The sequence below is a fragment of the Bufo bufo genome, chromosome 4 (genome assembly GCF_905171765.1).
Source record: "Bufo bufo chromosome 4, aBufBuf1.1, whole genome shotgun sequence".
Classification (NCBI taxonomy): Eukaryota; Metazoa; Chordata; class Amphibia; order Anura; family Bufonidae; genus Bufo; species Bufo bufo.
The window spans coordinates 143,202,533-143,224,952 of record NC_053392.1 but is presented as its reverse complement, the minus strand read 5'-3'; the positions used below and the strand labels follow the sequence as shown (position 1 = coordinate 143,224,952).

At 46.2% G+C, this 22,420-nt stretch overlaps 1 protein-coding gene across 1 annotated transcript in view; it reads left to right on the top strand.

The window, feature by feature from the left end:
• The first annotated feature begins 18,893 nt into the window (after positions 1–18,893).
• Positions 18,894–22,420, top strand: part of SLC25A36 (solute carrier family 25 member 36) — a 49,568-nt gene continuing 46,041 nt past the window's right edge. Inside the window, exon 1 of the mRNA XM_040428019.1 lies at positions 18,894–19,280. Coding sequence (XP_040283953.1) covers positions 19,240–19,280 — 41 coding nt within the window. The 5' untranslated portion in view covers positions 18,894–19,239. The remainder of the gene's footprint in view (positions 19,281–22,420) is intronic.

Genomic DNA, 22,420 nt, shown 5'->3' with positions numbered 1-22,420 from the left:
TTCTTTAACTTTTGCCGGCCCGCGATGCGCATGCGCTGGCCGGCTTTGAGCGAAATCTCGCGTCTCGCGAGATGACGCGTATATGCGTGACTCTGCGCAGCGCTGCCGCCTCCGGAACGCGATCCTGCGTTAGGCGGTCCGGAGGCGGTTAATACTACCTAATATCTGCGTTTTTATGTGAAATATCTCTGTAATTAAATGAGATCTAACGTTGAAACCACTTGATCTTACCGGATTTAACGAAGGCCTATTAGTCTGCCTCAAATTTTACCTGAAAATAGCATGTGGGGGGGCTAGCCCCCCCTGACGTAATTCCAAATATCCATAATATCTCTGTAATTATATGAGATTTAACGTTGAAACCACTTGATCTTACCGGATCTAATGAAGGCCTATTAGCCTGAATCAAATTTTACCAGAAAATTGCATGTGGGGGGGGGGGCTAGCCCCCCTATTTAATACTACCTAATATCTGTGTTTTTATGTGAAATATCTCTGTAATTATATGAGATCTAACTTTGAAACCACTTGATCTTACCGGATCTAACGAAGGCCTATTAGTCTGCATCAAATTTTACCAGAAAATTGCATGTGGGGGGGATAGCCCCCCTATTTAATACTACCTAATATTTGTGTTTTTATGTGAATTATCTCTGTAATTATATGAGATCTAACGTTGAAACCACTTGATCTTACCGGATCTAACGAAGGCCTATTAGTCTGCATCAAATTTTACCAGAAAATTGCATGTGGGGGGGCTAGCCCCCCCCCTGACGTAATACCAAATATCCATAATATCTCTGTAATTATATGAGATCTAACGTTGAAACCACTTGATCTTACCGGATCTAACAAAGGCCTATTAGTCTGCATCAAATTTTACCAGAAAATTGCATGTGGGGGGGCTAACCCCCCTATTTAATACTACCTAATATCTGTGTTTTTATGTGAAATATCTCTGTAATTAAATGAGATCTAACGTTGAAACCACTTGATCTTACCGGATCTAACGAAGGCCTATTACTCTACATCAAATTTTACCTGAAAATTGCATGTGGGGGGGGGGCTAGCCCCGCCTCATTAATCACTTAATAAGTCTGTAATTATGTGAGATCTAACAAAACAACTAGTTGATCATACCTGATCTAACAAATATCTTCCAAAATAGCTAATTTTTTGGTCAATTTTTTGATAAGGGGGGGCTGATGACGGGTTAGCCCCCCCTGCAAATAACTGTTAATATCTCTACTTCTGTATGAGATGTAACGCAAGCAACAATTGATTTAACCTGATCTAACAAAGATCTAACCAATTGCATATGTTTTGTTCAAAAATTTTGATATGGGGGGGGGGCTAACACGGCTGAGGTGAATAGCTCAGGTGCAGCAGGAGTAACAAGCTGAATAGCAGACAGAGGAGTGGTCGACAATCCGAATCATACACTTGAGAGCAGCAAGGTACAGGAGGATCAGGCAAAGAGGAGGTCAGGATACAGGCTAAGGTCGGAAGCAGGATAACAACACAGGAACAACAAGCTGGAACCTTCGTTGTAGAAAACTACAATATTGCTCAGGTATCACAGGAAGGGGGAAAGCACCCTTTAAAGGTGGTGCCTGGCCGGGATTGGAGAGAAGGCGGAATCAGGGGCCTGCACGAACCTACAAGGTGCAACTGAAGCTGTCGCCGACCCGAAAGCGGGTCCAGCGGAGAAGAGGAGCCTTGTGTGCAGTTTGACTGAGGTACATAGCAGGACGCTCTGCACGCTGGCGGCTGCCAGCTGCCATTGGTACAAAATATAAATAAAGTTTTGTTGTTTTTGCTTTTTAAACTGTCGATTCCTTTCAGTGATCATGTTCATAGTGGACAAGATATTCCTCCTGTATGCACCCTAAGAAAGCAACTAACCTACTGAGAATCTATCTTAAATGTATAGGGATCCCACAAGGAGAAGTAGTAAATAATCTACATGGCATAATGGATATCCCTGTAGCTTTTTAGTTTTTAGATTCTTGCATCACTGACTAGTTAAAGACTCACAATTACTGAAGACTGAAGCACACAGCCTAAAAAAATAAAAAAAATAACTAATCAAGACTAAATAAAACAGCTAAAGGTCAGTCTCTCATTCAACCCAGTCGGGGATCACGATCTAAACCTATGAATCCATTCAGATTCCTTCTAAAGGATTTTTTTTGTCCTAGTCCCCTTTTCATGGGGATGGGGGAATTACTTCCAAAACTGAAAATTTAAGGACCCGAAGGTCACCTGCATGTTTCTCAATCACATGGTTAGCTACAGGAGTAATATTATTTTTATAGATATCCATAATCTGTTAACATATCCTTCTTCTCAACTCCCTAATTGTCTTCCCAACATAGGGCCAGATTTATCATTAGCTCAAGTCAAAATAATGGAGTGAAAATTTGCGACTTTTTTCTGCTCTGCACTATGCTCGCCAGTTTTCTGAAAGTGGGCGTGTTTTATGTAAATTAATCTCTAGACAGATTTACGATTGCGACTATTTAATAAGTCGCAAAAAAATGCGCAATTTGTCTCCAGTGAGGACCATGCTTATCTTATGAGACTTTTTAATAGAACATGCGACTTTTTCGTAAAGACGTGCGACTTTTGTAAAGCTGCTTACTGACGGATAAACTGCTACAGTCAAACCACATTTATTACAGTCTTAAAAGGGCCGATCATAAATCTGACTTGGCTAAAACTGACTTTAACCATATCTGAAAGTGGAGTGAGCTGTCAGAGTAGTGATAAATCTGGCCCATAGTCTTTTGGACAGGAACATGGACAGATATAAACAACACCTCTACTCTTGCAGTTTATAAAGTCACGTATTGCAAAAGTACGCTTTGTTGCAGAGCATGTGATTGTTTTTAACACGGATATAAAATCACATGCTTTGCATGCCTCGCAGCGAAACATGCCCACCTGTCTACGATCCAGCGATGTGCCAATGCCACCTGGGGATAAATAATGGCTATGTACTAGGCGGTCTCGTAGACTTCTCCCCCTAAGATAAGTGATGCTTGGATAGGGGGAGACAGCATTTGACAAATCGGGATCCCTTAAAAGAATAGGCCAGTATTTATTCAAGATTGTTTTGATCTCCACATTAGCAACATCATATGTAGAGATCAGAAGAATAAGTGCCTGTCCCTGTTCTGGTGGTCTTTTAGGGGTGAACAGCAAAGTCCTGTCCTGTGTCACGGCATGTTTGAAAGCATTCAGGATTGTTTGCGGATATCCTCTGTCTACAAATCTCTTTCAAAGCTTTCTGGCCTCTAGATGAAATTCCTCAGGGTTCGAGCAATTCCTTCCAACTTTCAGGTATTGCCCCCTTGGAATGCCTCTTTTTAAGGCAGAGGGATGGTAGCTATCCTAGTGCAGGATGGTGTTTGTCGCTGTTAGTCTCTCTCCTTGTTTACATACTTTCACATCAAGGAATGTGATACATTTGTCTTGAATCTCATAGGTAAACTTGAGACCAACCTCATTGATATTAAGGGTGTCCACCATGCTGACAAACTCCTCCCTACTTCTGTTCCACAGTACACAAATATCATCAATGTATCTTGTCCAGAATTATATTTTTTCACCCCACCAGACATCTCGATCGGGAAATACAGTAGTATCCTCCCACCAGCCCAGGAAGAGATTGGCATAAGTGGGCGCACAAGGGCTACCCATCGTTTATCAAATTGAAAAAAATTATGAGTAAGGCCTTATGCACAATGCCGTTCCATGCAACTGCGGTCCCCAATGCACGGGCAACATCCGTGCAGCGGGCCGGACCCATTCAACTTGAATGGGAACGTGGTCTGTCCACACTGCAAAAAAATATGACATGTCATATTTATTTGCGGTGCGGAACAACGGAAAGAAACACCACGGAAGCACTCCGTAGTGCTTCCGGTGTTCCGTTCCGTGACTACATTCCGTATCTCCGGAATTGCGGACCCATTCAAGTGCCGGTGGCCGTGGATTGCAAACCCGCCGTTTGCGGGCCACAATACAGCCACGGCCACCCAACCGCCGTGTGCATGAGGCCTAAGGATGAATTCCAAGTGTCAGGTGCAAAGTCATTATGTGCCTTAAAATGCGTACCCCTCGTGCGTAAATAGTAGGCCACCACTAGTAATCCCTTCTCATGTGGGATTGCACTATAGAGTGATTCAACATCAATACTAGCAAGTAAGCAAGAGGGGTCTATATTCAAGGTGTCTATTTCATAAAAAAAAAATCCAAGGTGTCCCTGGTGTATGAAGGAAGGGAGAGAGCAAACTGTCTTAAAACCCGATCTATGTAAAGTCCACAGTTTTGTAGCAATGAATTAACACCCAACACTATAGGACGACCTTTAAGTGGATTTGTCCCTTTGTGAATTTTTGGAAGCCCATAAAAGGTTGCAATTTGAGGTGCAACCGGCACGTTTCGTTAATCATCTTCATTTCTAACCCAGATTTAAGAATGGTTTTAAATTCCATATAAAAAATGTCTGTGGGGTCTCCTTGTAATACTTGATAACCGTCACGGTCCTTTAGAATGTCTAGACACATCTTACAGCATCTCTCATGATCCAATATTACCAAGTCGCAGGGCTCCAGATGGCGACCAAAATGGTCGCCAATGCGACTTAGAATTTACAAATGGCGAATTTACAAATGGCGACAAGACTTTTTAGACAAACACTAAGGCCTCTTTCAGACGGGCGTTGCGGGAAAAGGTGCAGGTGCGTTGCGGGAACACGCGCGATTTTTCCGCGTGAGTGCAAAACATTGTAATGCGTTTTGCACTCGCGTGAGAAAAATCGCGCATTGTTTGGTACCCAAACCCGAACTTCTTCACAGAAGATCAGGGTTGTGTAGATTGTATTATTTTCCCTTATAACATGGTTATAAGGGGAAATAATAGCATTCTGAATACAGAATGCATAGTAAAATAGCGCTGGAGGGGTTAAAAAAAAAATAATTTTTTTTTTAACTCACCTTAGTCCACTTGATCGCGGAGCCGGCATCTCCTTCTTAGCTGTGTGGAGCAACAGGACCTGTGGTGTCGTCACTCCGGTCATCACATGATCCATCACCATGGTAAAAGATCATGTGATGACCGGAGTGACGTCACCACAGGTCCTGTTGCTCCACACAGCTAAGATGAAGACAGAAGGAGATGCCGGCTTTGCGATCAAGTGGATTAAATTATTTTTTTTTAATCCCTCCAGCACTATTTTACTATGCATTCTGTATTCAGAATGCTATTATTTTCCCTTATAACCATGTTATAAGGGAAAATAATAATGATCGGGTCTCTAGCCCGATCGTCTCCTAGCAACCGTGCGTGAAAATCGCACCGCATCCGCACTTGCTTGCGATTTTCACACAACCCCATTCACTTCTATGGGGCCTGCGTTGCGAGAATATAGAGCATGCTGCGATTTTCACGCAACGCACAAGTGATGCGTGAAAATAACCGCTCATGTGAACAGCCCCATAGAAATGAATGGGTCGGTATTTAGTGCGGGTGCAATGCGTTCAACTCACGCATCGCATCCGCGCGGAATACTCGCCCGTGTGAAAGGGGCCTAAGGCTACTTTCACACTTGCGGCAGTGTGATCCGGCAAGCAGTTCCGTCGTCGGAACTGCCTGCCGGATCCGCCGATCTGGATGTGACTGAAAGCATTTGTGAGACCCATCCGGATGCGGATCCATCTCACAAATGCATTGCAAGGACGGTTCCGGCTTGTCATGCGGACAGACGGATCCGTCTTGTTTCTTTTCACACATTTTTACGAATCCGGCATTCCGGTATTTTGAATGCTGGATATGGCACTAATACATTCCTATGGGGAAAAATGCCGGTTCCGGCATTCAGGCAAGTCTTCAGTTTTTTTGCCGGAGAAAAAACCGTGGCAGGCTACGGTTTTATCTTTTGCCTGGTCAGTCAAAATGACTGAACTAAAGACATCCTGATGCATCCTGAACGGATTACTCTCCATTCAGAATGCATGGGGATATGCCTGATCAGTTCTTTTCCGGTATAGAGCCCCTGTGACGGAACTCTATGCCGGAAAAGAAAAACGCTAGTGTGAAAGTACCCTAAAATATAATGTTTAAATCCCCCCTTTCCCAATTTTACATATAAAATATATAAACAATAAATAAATAAACATACTACATAGCGCTGCGTCCGAAAAGTCCAAACTATTAAATTATTAAAAAATATCTCCTATGCGGTGAGCGCCGTAACAGACATAAATAAATAAAAACCATGCGATTTGCCATTTTTTAGTCACCTTGTTACCCCAAAAAATAGGATAGGACTGTTCTATTATGGGCCGAACGTTTCATAAAATGCAAAATGCACGCGGCTTTTTTTGGTGTTTTTTTTTTTTTTTGCGTGGTATTGAGTATCGCAATACTTTTTTATGGTGACTAAAGCGAATCAAAATTTTGGTATAAGATAAGATAACTTTATTGTCACTGTACAATACAATGAAATTTTGTTTGGAGCAATCCTAGATGCCATGGACAGAGGAACAAGAACTGACATTTAAACTAAAGTATTACACTAGAAAAAAAAAAACATTGCACTAGAAAGCATTACTATTCACAGTTCACAGCATATACACTCACCTAAAGAATTATTAGGAACACCATACTAATACGGTGTTAGACCCCCTTTTGCCTTCAAAACTGCCTTAATTCTACGTGGCATTGATTCCACAAGGTGCTGATAGCATTCTTTAGAAATGTTGGCCCATATTGATAGGATAGCATCTTGCAGTTGATGGAGATTTGAGGGATGCACATCCAGGGCATGAAGCTCCCGTTCCACCACATCCCAAAGATGCTCTATTGGGTTGAGATCTGGTGACTGTGGGGGCCATTTTAGTACAGTGAACTCATTGTCATGTTCAAGAAACCAATTTGAAATGATTCGAGCTTTGTGACATGGTGCATTATCCTGCTGGAAGTAGCCATCAGAGGATGGATACATGTTCTCATTCTGTTTACGCTAAATTCGGACTCTACCATTTGAATGTTTCAACAGAAATTGAGACTCATCAGACCAGGCAACATTTTTGCAGTCTTCAACAGTCCAATTTTGGTGAGCTTGTGCAAATTGTAGCCTCTTTTTCCTATTTGTAGTGGAGATGAGTGGTACCCGCTAGGGGTCTTCTGCTGTTGTAGCCCATCCGCCTCAAGGTTGTGCGTGTTGTGGCTTCACAAATGCTTTGCTGCATACCTCGGTTGTAATGAGTGGTTATTTCAGTCATTGTTGCTCTTCTATTAGCTTGAATCAGTCGGCCCATTCTCCTCTGACCTCTAGCATCCACAAGGCATTTTCGCCCACAGGACTGCCACATACTGGATGTTTTTCCCTTTCCACACCATTCTTTGTAAACCCTAGAAATGGTTTTGCGTGAAAATCCCAGTAACTGAGCAGATTGTGAAATACTCAGACCGGCCGTCTGGCACCAACAACCATGCCACGCTCAAAATTGCTTAAATCACCTTTCTTTCCCATTCTGACATTCAGTTTGGAGTTCAGGAGATTGTCTTGACCAGGACCACCCTCCTAAATGCATTGAAGCAACTGCCATGTGATTGGTTGACTAGATAATTGCATTAATGAGAAATAGAACAGGTGTTCCTAATAATTCTTTAGGTGAGTGTATATAGCAAGAGCAAAGTGGGAAGTGCTTATGAGTATATATACACACTGATTCAGACACCACTGCAGACCAGAGATCATCATGGGTTCATGAATGCAGCAGTCACTTTCAGTCTGTGGTAGTTTCTTTCCTTGGAAGGGGCAATAGTCTCTGAGCATTTAGGAGACTGATTGCTTTGGGGTAAAAGCTGTTCTTCAGCCTAGTGGTGCGGGCATGTAGGGCTCTAAGACGCCTACCAGAGGGTAGGGGAATGAAAAGGCTGTGGCCGGGGTGAGTTGGATCCCCGCAGATAATCTTTGCCCTGTTGCTGCAGCGAGCAGTGAAGATGTCCTCCAGTGATGGTAGCTGAGTACCAGTGATTCTGCCAGCCATTCTGATGATGCGCTTGAGGGTCTTCTTGTCCTCAGAAGAGCAGCCGGAGTACCACACTGTAATGCAGTATGTGATAACAGATTCTATGGTGCACCTGTAAAAATTGACTAGCAGCTGTTTTGGGAGTTGTGCTTTCTTCAGACTCCTCAGAAAATAAAGCCTCTGAAGGCCTTTTTTGGTAATTTCTGTTGTGTTTTTTATCCATGACAGGTCCTGACTAATATGAACTCCCAATAATCTGAAACTTTGAACTATCTCCACGTTTCCACCATTAATGCTAATGGGATGGTGTCCATTTCGTTTCTTCTTCCTAAAATCCAGAATTAGCTCCTTTGTTTTTTTGGTATTGAGTATGAGGTTGTTGTTCTGACTCCATCTCTCTAGGTTCTCAACCTCTTTCCTATAGGTTGTTTCATCATTGTTGGAGATCAGGCCTATCACGGTCGTGTCATCTGCAAATTTTATAATGGTATTGGTATTGTGAATAGGTTTACAGTCGTTTGTGAAGAGGGAGTAAAGGAGAGGGCTCAACACACAGCCTTGCGGTACCCCAGTGTTTAGTGGATGGAGGATGAAGAAAAGTGCTTGCCCATGCGTACGACTTGTGGTCTTTTTGTAAGAAAATCCAGTATCCAGTTGCACATGTGTGAGCTGAGACCCAAGTTGTTCAGTTTCGTTGCCAACTTGTTGGGAGGGATGGTGTTAAAGGCCGAGCTGTAATCAATGAACAGCATCAGCACATAGTAGTCTCTCTGCTCCAGTGTGACAGCGCAGTGTGAAAGGTAAGTGAGACAGCATCCTCAGTTGACCATTGTGCTCTATAAGCAAACTGGTATTGGTCCATGGAGGGGCAGATCTTGCTCTTCATGTGCCTGAGGACAAGTTGTTCAAAGCACTTCATAGCAATGGGAGTGAGAGCCACCGGGCGATAATCACTTAAGGTTTTCACCCCTGCCTGTTTTGGAATTGGGACAATTGTGGAGAACTTCAGGCAAGTGGGGGCAATGGCCTGCTCTGGTGAGCTGTTAAACATACTGGTAAACACTGTTTTCAGCTGTTTAGCACAGTTTTTTAGGACTTTTCCAGGAACTTCATCAGGGCCAGTTGCTTTGAGGGGATTAATGTGGTTTAAGGCCCATTCTATCTCATGTGCTCTCAGCATCAGGGAACATGATGGAGCCTCTTGCTGGGCTAATTTGATGATAGGCAGCTCATTGTCTTTGTCAAATCGTGCAAAAAAAATGATTTAGGTCATCAGGAGAGAAAGAATTTCCGGTGTTGATAGAACAGGTGTTGTTCTTATAATTCGTAATAGACTTGATACCCTGCCACATGCGTCGGGAATCAGAGCTTGTAAAATGATGTTGTATTTTTGTTTTGTAGCAGTGCTTTGCCTCCTTAATGCCCCTCTTCAGATTGGACCTGGCTGTTTTGTACTCCTCTGGGTCTCCCTTTCGGAAAGCAATGTCACGTGCCTTCAAAAGGTTTTGGACATTTCTGTTTATCCATGGTTTCCTATTTGGGAAGGTCCGAATGATTTTGGCATCAGTGACATTGTCCATGCAAAATTTAATATAGGATAGGACAGAGGAGGCATATATGTTTAAGTCTGTGTGATTTTCCTTTGTAGCTACCTGTTTAAACAAATCCCAATCTGTGTCCTCAAAACAATCCTGTAGTCTCATTGTGGCTCCTTCAGGCCAAACTCTGATTATATGCAAAGTAGGCTTAATCCTTGTGATAAGAGGTTTGTATGCTGGAGCTAAAAACAAAGAAATGTGATCCGACCTGCCAAGATGGGGGGCAGGTGATGCTGTATAAGCATTTGCTATGTTGCAATAAACACGGTCCAAAGTATTTCTCCCTCTAGTTGGGAATTTAACAAACTGGTAGAATTTGGGGAGCACAGTTTTGAGATTGGCTTGGTTAAAATCACCCGCTAAGATGAACACTCCATCTGGATGGATATTTTGCAGACTGTTCGTAATATCATGCAATTTGGACAGTGCCAGCTTAAGGGCTCTTTCACACTTGCGTTGTTGGGTTCCGGCATAGAGTTCCGTCGTCGGGGCTCTATGCCGGAAGAATCCTGATTATCCCAATGCATTCTGAATGTAGAGAAATCCGTTCAGGATGCCTTCAGTTCCGGAACAGAACGTTTTTTGGCCGGAGAAAATACCGCAGCATGCTGCGCTTTTTGCTCTGGCCAAAAATCCTGAACACTTGCCACAAGGCCGGATCCGGAATTAATGCCCATTGAAAGGCATTAATCCGGACTTAAGCTAAACGTCGTTTCGACGCATTACCGGATCCGACGTTTAGCTTTTTCTGAATGGTTACCATGGCTTCCAGGACGCTAAAGTCCTGGTTGCCATGGTAAAGTGTAGTGGGGAGCGGGGGAGCAGTATACTTACCGTCCGTGCGGCTCCCGGGGAGCTTCAGAGTGACGTCAGGGCGCCCCACGCGCATGGATGACGTGATGGGGCGCTCTGACGTCATTCTGGAGCGCCCCGGGAGCCGCACGGACTGTAAGTATACTGCTCCCCACTACTACTATGGCAGCCAGGACTTTAATAGCGTCCTGGGTGCCATAGTAACACTGAACGCATTTTGAAGACGGATCCGTCTTCAAATGCTTTCAGTTCACTTGCGTTGTTACGGATCCGGCGGGCACCTCCGGCAAATGGAGTGCACGACGGATCCGGACAACGCAAGTGTGAAAGAGCCCTAACATTAGCTTGTGGAGGAATATAAACTACGGTGAGATACACGACTGTGAATTCCCTCGGTAAGTAGAACGGTCTGCCTTTAAGTGTCATAAGTTCTAAATCAGCAGAGCAATATTGTGACTGTGGAGGTGCACCAAGCCTTATGGACATAAATACACAATCCACCTCCCTTATTCTTACTGGACACAGCGGTTCGATCCATTCGGTAGACAGTCCGATCCGCAAGTTCAATAGCCTCGTCCGGGATGTTAGTATTTAGCCAGGTTTCGGTGAAAAATTAGGCGCAAGTGTTCATCCTATCAGATGAGATCCTCAGTCTCAGCTCATCGATCTTGTTCACTATAGACTGGGTATTTGCGACGAACAGGCTGGGTAGTGCTTGCTTGTTTGGGGGGTTCTTTAATCGAGTATTTATGCCGCCCCTCTTCTGCTTCCTTTCCCGTCTCCTTCTGTGCCGTCGCTTTGACGGTATAATCATCCAGTCGGGCACCGATGTCCTTAGAATCTCATCCGGGTTATTAGGGGGGTGGTGGTGGAACAGGACCTTTCATTCTGATGTCCAGTAGCTCTTGCACACTATACGCTGTGTGTGCTGTAGCAAACTAAATACTCGCTGTGCTTAAAATTAAGGTAATAACTATGTAAAAATTAAGAAATTGGCATCTAAATGGAGAGCTCCAGGCTGCTGCATCCATGCGCGCTGCCATCAGAATTGTATTGAAACAACCCTACGCCGATCTGATCGGCGTAGCGTTGTCACGATACCAAAATTTTGACACTGTTTCGATATGGCGACTAAAAATTTAATTTGGCACCTACATTTTTCAGTTCAGGAGCCAATGGCTACTAGGTATTTTTTTTAGTCTGGAGCACTGAGTCGCCACCTTTATCGGACGGCTTAATAATAATTGCTATATCCTTTTCAAGGGTTTTCAAAGCCTCTTGCTCATTTACAGATAAATTCCGTGATCATATACGGTAGTTGCACACTTAACTAGAGGAAATCTGCAATGGTTTCGGTTTCTGCGCCTGCGCCCTCCGCCTGAGCAGCGCTCGCTTTCCTGGATGTGGAGGCAGTGCTTGCGCTCCATGGATCCATAGCGCTGCGTTCCACTTGTCCGGAAGGAACCTCTGCGTTCCACGAATCCGGAAGTGGGTGGCATCGTACGGCGATGCGTTTTACCCACCAGAAATGCTTATTCCGGCGGGTGGAAGGCCCGCCATGAGCTGCTATTTAAACCCAGTACCTGATGCTACATGTCTCTGCAGCATCACACACCTTTGGAGATCTGGTCACATCACTGGGGACCTTCACATGTGAGTAGCGGTCTGTGGTAGAGTTGTTGAGATACCGAATTTTTTATTCGATTTCGATACAATAAAAAAGTATTGCGATACTTGATACCATTCGATACCACACAAAAAAAATAAACCAAAAAAGCCACGTGCATTCCGCATTTTAAAAAATGGCGAATCGCACAGTTTTTTTTTCTGTTCCGGCATTCACCGCATAGATTTTTTTAATACTTTAATCGTTTGGACTTTTCGGACGTGGCGATATGTTTATTTATTTATTGTTTATATATTTTATATCTAAAATTGGGAAAGGGGGTGATTTATACTTAATATTTATTTTTACTTTTCATTTAACTTTTTTAACTATTTCCCCCCTTAGGGGCTAGAACCTGGGATTTTTTCATCCCTGTCCTATTCACCCTGATAGAGCTCTATTAGGGTGAATAGGACTTTACACTCTCCCTGCTGCCCTGTGCATAGTACACACAGCAGCAGGGAGCTGACTATCGCAGCCAGGGCTTCAGTAGGTAACCGATCGGAGCCCCGAGATTACACTGCTGGGGCTCCGATCAGAAGCAGCCCCTGCCACCAATGAGAGGAGGTGAGGGGACTTTGTGGTCACTGCCACCAATGATTTTAATACTGGGGGGGGTTGAGGGGGGCGGGCGCAGTGCGCCACCAATGATTTTAATACTGGGGGGGTTGAGGGGGGCCGGTGCACTACGCCACCAATGATTTTAATACTGGGGGAGTTGAGGGGGGGCGCACTGCGCCATCAATGATAATTAACCTTAGAGGGTTCTGGCGGCAGATCAGCGGCAGTGAACTCCTCAGGTGTCGTACCTGAGGGGTTAACTGCCGCTGATCACAGCTCCCTGTCAGAGGCAGGGTGCCGGCTATGTGATTCTGCTGCCGGCACCTGCCTCCTGTATTAAAAGTTAAAAACTGCCTTTCATGGGTTTGGACTTTGTTAAGTTAGCAGGACATGTAGAGCGGCGCCCAGGGATCTCCCTGCACCTACTATTATTCCTGGGCGCCGCTCCGTTCGCCCCAGTTACAGTCTCCTGCTCCGTATGCTAATTACTACTATTGGAGCAATGGGGAGGAGACATCAGCTTCTCTCCTGGGCGTTCCTTCACCCTGGCTGTGACGTTCTGCGCTGCGATTGGACAGCGCTACAGCAGGGAGAAGGAACGCCCAGGACAGAAGCTGATGTCTGCTGCCCATTGCTCCAATAGTAGTAATTAGCATACGGAGCAGGAGACGGTAACTGGGGCACAGCGGGCGAACGGAGCGGCGCCCAGGAATATTAGTAAGTGCAGGGAGATCCCTGGGCACCGCTCTATGTAGCCTGCTAACTTAAAGTCCGGACCCATGAAAAGTCATGCTATCATTGGTGGCGCAGTGCGCCTGCCCCTCTCTCCTCATTGGTGGCAGCAGCGGCGCAGTGGGGGAGGGAGAGACTGCTTCCTTCTCCCCTGTGCTGCTGAGGGAACTTGGAGCGCGCTGACAGCATTGCGCTCATGTTCTGTGATACTTGACTGCGCAGCAGTGCAGCCCAGTATCGAAAAAATAGAAATCCCGGTATTATATTGATACCGGGACAAAAGTATCAATTGGGTATCGAAATTTCGATACCCGCAACAACCCTAGTCTGTGGCATCATTAATGTAATGCCACAAACTGTGCCTATTTGGTTCTGATATATTTTAATGTTCTGTTTTAGGTGGAGTTGCCTTACCCGTATCATCGAGGATCACATGTGACACGGTTGGGCCCCAGTATTGTACATCAAAATAGCGTTTCCTTTTTTCTTCATCAGGATTTATCTATTTTGTTCATTGTAATTCTGGCCCCTTTATCCTTCCGATATGGACCCCCTGAGGAACCCGAGTTGGGAGAAACGCGTCGGGTTAATAGGGAATAACCTCAATGATTAGGACCTACCAAGGATGACTAGGATAGGTACGATGACGGAGAGGCTCCACCACCAGGGGCTGACTCCGGGCTGAGGATAGGGTCTTGGTAGGGAAAATCATCCTACTGGGAAGTTTTCCAATTCTCCCTACCCCCCTCTTTTCTACACTATCCGCAGTTTTTTGTTTTTGCTTTTCTCATCTTTTGTATTTTTTACTTTTCATTATGTACTTACCTACTGATTTGGGTGTGATAACTAGTAGTGAGACCTATAAGGTCCATTTTTTAAATGATTGTAATAAAATGGTGATTTTAAGGGTCTTTGTTTGATACCCTTTGGGTTTAGTTATATCCTAGACGTGGTGATCCGCATTGATCACAGCATCTAAGGGGTTAATACACCAGCACTGGAGTTTTCAGCTGGCGGATACAGCAGTGGCATGTCAGTAATGGCTAGGCCCCTGATTGAGTGAGCACAGCTCGTGTGCCCGCCCGATCAGTGTGCCACACATGTCGGGAAGTCGTTAAATACATTTTTTATGGATGCCAGACAACCCCTTTAATATTTTGAACTGAATTCGCTGGACAATGAGCAGCGAGTTAAAGAACTGATAGATGGGAGAGGCAAAGCGGGAACAAGGGGAGAGGTGGATTAACCGGGCAGCAGAGTTGAGGATAGATTGGAAGTTGTTGGATAAGAATGTTTCACATTTGCTGATCCCGCAGGCCAGGAGCAGGCTTCCGGATCCGGCATTGCCGGAAGCTACCAGAATGCCGTACAGCCCCATCTATACTAATAAAAGCCCTGTGTGCATGCTCAGGACTGCTGTCCGTGCGCGTGTGCCGATAATTGAAGTGCACATGCACGGTGCGCCGTCCAATCACAGCCGCGCCGCCCACACCTCCTCTCTCGACTTTGCCCTAAGTCAACCCATCGCTCTCAGCCCCACAGACTCCGCAGTCACATGACCCCGCACTTTCCCCTCAGCAGGCAGCTCAGGCTGCAGACCAGCAGTCTTTTCAGCATGGCACCCATGTCTGCGTGTGGCCCCTGTACATCGCGAGCGTGCGCCTCAATGCTCAGCGCTCTCCTGGCCCCGGCTGACGCTTCCCCGCTCAGGACCCTCCATGCTGCGTCACATTACCTTAATGCATTAACAAAAAAATCGCAGCTATCCCATGTGGGGTACTGCACCAGCACATTTCTATGATGTAGGCAGCGCGATGATATCGTCCCACCTCCTGTGACGTTCCACACAAGCAGACCGTTCAGAAGAGGCCAGGGTGGCATTGGTGCATCGTGGGACTGACAGCACGTGAGTATATGTGTGTGAGTATAGTGACTGCACTAAATGCGGAGCCCAAAGAAGAGCCACTACACTCAGGGGGCACAGACAAGGTGGCATTATATATAAGGGGGAATAGACAAGGTGGCATTATATACAGTATAAGGTGGTATATATAAGGGGACAGGACAAGGTAGCATTATATATAAGGGGCATAGACAAGGTGGTATTAGATATAAGAGGGCATAGACAAGGTAGCATTATATATAAGGGGGAATAGAAAAGGTGGTATTAGATATAAGGGGACACAGACAAGGTGGAGTTATATATAAGGGGGAATAGACAAAGCAACATTATATATAAGGGGGCACAGACAAGGTGGTATTATATATAAGGGGGAATAGACAAGGTGGCATTATATACAGTATAAGGGTCATAGACAAGGTGGTATATATAAGGGGACAGGACAAGGTAGCATTATATATAAGGGGCATAGACAAGGTGGTATATATAAGGGGACAGGACAAGGTAGCATTATATATAAGGGGCATAGACAAGGTGGTATACTGTATATAAGGGGACAGGACAAGGTAGCATTATATATAAGGGGCATAGACAAGGTGGTATTAGATATAAGAGGGCATATACAAGGTCGCATTATATATAAGGGGACACAGACAAGGTGGCATTATACACTCACCTAAAGAATTATTAGGAACACCATACTAATACGGTGTTGGACCCCCTTTTGCCTTCAGAACTGCCTTAATTCTACGTGGCATTGATTCCACAAGGTGCTGATAGCATTCTTTAGAAATGTTGGCCCATATTGATAGGATAGCATCTTGCAGTTGATGGAGATTTGAGGGATGCACATCCAGGGCACGAAGCTCCCGTTCCACCACATCCCAAAGATGCTCTATTAGGTTGAGATCTGGTGACTGTGGGGGCCATTTTAGTACAGTGAACTCATTGTCATGTTCAAGAAACCAATTTGAAATGATTCGAGCTTTGTGACATGGTGCATTATCCTGCTGGAAGTAGCCATCAGAGGATGGATACATGTTCTCATTCTGTTTACGCCAAATTCGGACGCTACCATTTGAATGTCTCAACAAAAATCGATTTATCAGACCAGGCAACATTTTTCCAGTCTTCAACAGTCCAATTTTGGTGAGCTTGTGCAGATTGTAGCCTCTTTTTCCTATTTGTAGTGGAGATTAGTGGTACCCGGTGGGGTCTTCTGCTGTTGTAGCCCATCCGCCTCAAGGTTGTGCGTGTTGTGGCTTCACAAATGCTTTGTTTCATACCTCGGTTGTAACGAGTGGTTATTTCAGTCAACGTTGCTCTTCTATCAGCTTGAATCAGTCGGCCCATTCTCCTCTGACCTCTAGCATCCACAAGGCATTTTTGCCCACAGGACTGCCGCATACTGGATGTTTTTCCCTTTTCACAACATTCTTTGTAAACCCTAGAAATGGTTGTGCGTGAAAATCCCAGTAACTGAGCAGATTGTGAAATACTCAGAGCGGCCCGTCTGGCACCAACAACCATGCCACGCTCAAAATTGCTTAAATCACCTTTCTTTCCCATTCTGACATTCAGTTTGGAGTTCAGGAGATTGTCTTGACCAGGACCACACCACTAAATGCATTGAAGCAACTGCCATGTGATTGGTTGACTAGATAATTGCATTAATGAGAAATAGAACAGGTGTTCCTAATATAAGTGGGCAGTGAACTGGCAAATATGCCGAGAATCGCTTGGACAAATACCGTTGCACTCGGTGGTTTTTGTCTGGCCGATTCCCGGCATTCTATACCAGAACAGCCTGCCAGCAGTATGAGACAAGCTTTAGTTATGCTGTAGTTTTTAACTTCTGGACCAGGGGTTAGCAGATTCCGGGACTCCAGCTGTTGTGAAACTACAAACCCCAGCATGCTCCATTCACCCCTATGGTTGTTCTGAAGACAGCCAAGTAAAGTAGCAAGCAGGAGGTTTTAGAAAAGCTGGAGTGCCTGAGGTTACGGACCAACACTGCATAATAACAGGTTGAACTAGAAGGACTTCCCACTAGAGGGACTCTCTCACCTCCCCGGAGCACTATTAAAAGAACATTACTGCTCCTGCTGAGTCAGGGTCACAGATTTTCATTTCCCCCGTTTGTGCACCCACAAAGCCCCGCTGTAACGCACTGGGAGCTCTCATAAGCAGCACTTACATAATGGAAACCTTTAAATACTGTACATTACAGCAGCGCACTGCCGGGGAACATGACGTATGAACATAAAATGAAGTACTGCTCCTGAGGCTGCACTGTGACATGTCACGCGACAAAACCCATTTGTGCCACTTGTCTGCAGCACTTTTATCGCTGTGATCTGGCTGTAAAAGCACAAGCAAGAACTGTCACAGGCAACGTGCTCTGTGGTCTATGATAGCAAAGTCCCCTGACTAAGGCCTCATGGACACCGCCATTGCCGCCCGCAATATGCGGGAACTGGCCGTGTGCAATCCATAGCTGCGGTGCGGAACCCCACGGAGTGCTTCTGTGGCGTTTCTGTCAGTGCCTCCGCACCGCAAAAAAAAACAGTTTCAATTTTCAATTTTTTTGCGGTGGAGACAGATCCTGGACCCATTCAAGTTGAATGGGTCTTGATCTGTCCCGGCCACCGCACTGACGTTGCCCGTGCATTGGGGACCGACTGAACGGCCGCGTGCATGAGGCCTAAGGCTTCTTTCACATTTGCGTTTTCCGATCCGGCAGGCTGTTCTGGCTGAGAGAAGCCTGACGGATCCCGCATTGAGAGACACAACCGGAGTGACGTCCAGCCCCATTAACTTTAATGGGGTCCGGCGGTGATCCAGCAAACATGTTGAGAATCGGCTGGACAAATACCGCTGCACGCAGCGTTCTTTGACCGGCCAACTCCCGGCAGTGTGAACCAAGCCTAAGATTCCAACAGAGATGGATCTTCTGCAGTTATCGCGCCAGGATACCACCATGAGATGCAATGTCTCCGGGTAGCCCAAGCCTAATGGCGCTCCGGGGAGCGGAGGTTCCCTTTAACCTCCTCCGCAACACGAGACTCAGTAGTAATCGACGTCCTCCCTGAACCCGGCTGTGGGAGCAGACATTGCCCAGTGTAACCAGTCATCAGCACGTGTCCCAGTACTCTGTAGTAACTGGTTTGTCAGTATGACTGGCATCGGGCCAGAACAGAAACCCAAATCACTGGAGGTGCAGCAATTCCCAATACATGCCCCCCCACTGATCAGACACTGGTGGCCTGTCTGTGTAACACAATGGTATGAGGTCCCCCCATTCTTCGCTCTGGCTCCTCACAGTAGCTGTCTTCTCCAGAGCCCCACAGCAGCACATAGGACATGTGAACCTCCAACACGACGGCCAATCTGCCTGGCCACGCCCAGTGCTTGGCAATGCATGCTGGGATCTGTAGTCACTCAGTCCTGTGACTGGTATAACGAACATTCCTCACACATCTATCCCTGCGGGAGCCAAGTCACGTGGGTCGCAGCTGCGCCGCGACGTCACTTCCGCTGCAGCTCCCAGCCAATCAGCTTGTGTTTATGTCGGTCTGCTGAATATTCATGAGGCTGAGAGGGAGCAGGCGGTAGAGGGGAGCGGTGAATGCAGGGGACGGTGTGATCCTGGCAGGACCCTGGGAGGCAGGCTCTGTGTGTGAGGTCAGGACAGGGGGCTCGCTACAGCCTGTGTAGGCGCTATTCAGCTTTATATACACTGAGCCTCCAGAGCTGAGCGGTGCACGGGCTGCTGTTTGGTGGCATGCCAGCGGGCCTACATCTCCGGGCTTTGGGCTGACGTACGGGACATTGCTTCCATCCGCGGTCACTAGAGAACGGGCAGAAGACTCCCCCGGGACCCTGCTCCCTCCTTCTGTCTGCAGGGGAGAAGAATGAGAGAGAATGAGCCAGAGAGACACCCTGGTGCATCTGTTTGCTGGAGGGTAGGTACCTGCTTGTCACTTACCTTGACAGGTGGAGGGCCAGGCGCCCATGACATCAAGGTGACATGTACTGATGTCTGTGCTACTCACCGCTCCGAGCGTCTTCTCATCGGCGGCTCCAGCTTTTCCATTAAGGCCTTTCACACAAACTTGTCACTGGAAAGCTGACCGTTTCCCCTCCGAGTCTTCCACTAATCCGTAACTTCTCGCTTTTTTTCCCCATATTTTTCACGCACCTGAAGGGTAAGCCTCCACCACCGTATCTTTCATCCGCGTGCTATCATATGTGAGGGTAAAGCATTGACCCATTCGTTTCTATGGGGCCATGCACACATCCGTTGTTTTTTTTTTGCAGGCGCCGTGCTTCCATTGTTCTTCTGGTCCGGATTGCAGACGAGAAAAGTCCTCTCTATTGATGGGAGTGAGGAACATGCTGCACCCGGAAGGTGTCCGTATCTTGCAGATCTGTTGGTTTTCGGACCCGGCCATGTGCATGAAGCCTAACGCGCGGCATCTCCTAGAAAGCGTTAGTGCAGAGCAGGCGGTCCGCGCGCTGTCCCTTATTTTTCACTGGCCCCTCGAATTGAACGGACTATAAAGGGAGATGGTTATGATATTATAGATTTTAAAGACTCTTAGTATTGCGAGGTTTTAACCCTATCAATGTTATTTATGGATGAATATCCCCATCATCCGTATGTATTGAAGTAGTCGGCTGATTGTGTATTTTCTGTTTTACATTTAGTTGCGCTTCTCTTTATTCGTAGTATGCATTGGCACCATGAGCTAGCACCACTTCTCGGTATCTAGGTCCATAATGACATGGCAGTAGGGCAGCGCTGGTCTCTTCCTGCCCATACGGACATACAGTAGACTGTTGCAGGTTAAATCTGATACAGAGGACCTGTCGAGAGCCACAGCTGTGCAACCGACCAGTGTCCTGTAAGGACTGAGCCCGTCACGTTGGAGCAGAAAACGAACAGGGCTGATGTATACGGTCGGTTCTTCAAGCTTGTGAGAAGGTCCAGAGCTCTGACTGGTACCAGGTGGTGGCCACAGCCCTTACTGCCCTTGTGCCGATCCCCCATTATCGCTGCTGGCCTTCTATCTAGTACAGCGATTTACCAAAACTGGTGCCGAGGAAAGTTTAGTCACCAATCAGATCCTAGCTCTTATGTTTAAGAGATTCTTTAGGAAATTAAATGAATGGTTGCCGTGGGTAAGGCTACTTTCACACTCGCGTTTGGTGCGGATCCATCTTGTATCTGCACAGACGGATCCGCACCAATAATGCAAACGCTTGTATCCGTTCATAACAGATCCGTTTGCATTCTTCATTCATATTGTGTCAGTGAAAAACGGATCCGTCCCCATTGACTTACATTGTAAGTCAAGACAGATCCGTTAGGCTTCGCATAGTCAGATGGTCACCAAAACGCTGCAAGCTGCGTTTTAGTGACGGTCTAAAAAACGCAACGGAGACCAAACGCAGCCAAGCTTATGCATTCTGGACGGACCTGTAAACATTCAGAATGCATTGGGGCTGAACTGATCCGGATCTCACAAGCTGACCCAGAAACGCTAGTATGAAAGTAGCCTTACTTCTAAGGTTCCTGTGCCCTTCTTTTAGTAAAGCGACGCTCCACCTTGCTACATTAGGGGACATGGACAGCATTGGGTACGTAGTGACGTGCACTGAAGTGCCCTCTGTTGTCCTGGAGAACTTGGATTAGTCGGCAGCAGCGTAGCGAGGGTATTGGCGGCCGTACAGCAGCACGAGGGCAGTGCCCTGTCAAGTGTTGTAATAGCGCTGAATCAAACCACATTGTTACAGAATACTGCTCAGTGTGTGCCAGGATTTGTCCTGCAGATACGTCTCCGCTTAGGACTTCAGGACTGATAGTTAAAACCTCCAGTACAGAGAAGACCCTAGAAGTCCTCTGGTCTTCCTCTCCGTGAAGCTGTAACATGTTCTTTTCCGCTGTTTCTTCATGAATAGGTGAATGGGAAATCTCCTTGTTATGTGGCCATACAGCTGCTGTCACTACATAGCTGGAGAGGACGGGGCTTCAGGGCTCTACGAAAGCTGACAACGTATGCAGGAGCTGTTCTGGTGGACCCTTGGTTGTCATCCAGATTTCCCTAAAACCGATGACATGGCCACAATCTGGTAACATTTTAGTATCCGTATTACTACCACTATACTGAACTTTGAAAACCACATGAGGTCCCCGTATTATGGCGTAACCCAGACATTAGAATTTGACCACATAAAACTGGCCTGAGGAATGGTGAGGCGGGAGTTTAAATAACTTAAAGGGGTTTTCCAAGATTTTGATTCTGAAGACCTATCCTCAGGATAGGTAATGAGTATCTGATCGGTGGGGGTCCGACATTGGGGACCCCCGCCGATCAGCTGTTTGAGAAGGCACTGGCACTCCTGTGAGCTTACCAAGCACAGCGCCATACATTGTATAGTGGTTGTGCTTGGTATCACAGCACAGTCTCATTCACTTCTATGGAGCTGAGCACGATACCAAGCATAGCCTCTATACAATGTATGGCGCTGTGCTTGGTATGCACGGAGAAGGGCTCGATGTGCCTTCGGGTGTCGGACCCCCCACCGATCAGATACTGATGACCTGTCTTGAGAATAGGTCATCAGTATAAAAATCTCGGACAACCCCTTTTAATTAATGTTCTTTTGTTAAAGGGGTTGTCCGGCGGTTTAATTTTTAGTAATCGTACTCCCCTTACCGATTCCAACTCTCGTTACCATGTTGCTTTGTCTTTTGCCGATTTCTACATCCTGGTCCCTCCTGACACGCAGGTAATGGGCACTCGTGTTGAGAGGGACCAGGAGGTAGAGACCTACGAGTAGAGTATTAATATTATTATTTCACAGCCAAACTGCGCCTTTTTAAGAGATGACGAAGTTTAAAGGGAACCTGTCACCGGGATTTTGGGTATAGAGCTGAGGACATGGGTTGCTAGATGGCCGCTAGCACATCCGCAATACCCAGTCCCCATAGCTCTGTGTGCTTTTATTGTGTAAAAAAACTGATTTGATACATATGCAAATTAACCTGAGATGAGTCCTGACTGACTCCTCTCAGGGACAGGACTCCTCTCAGGGTAAT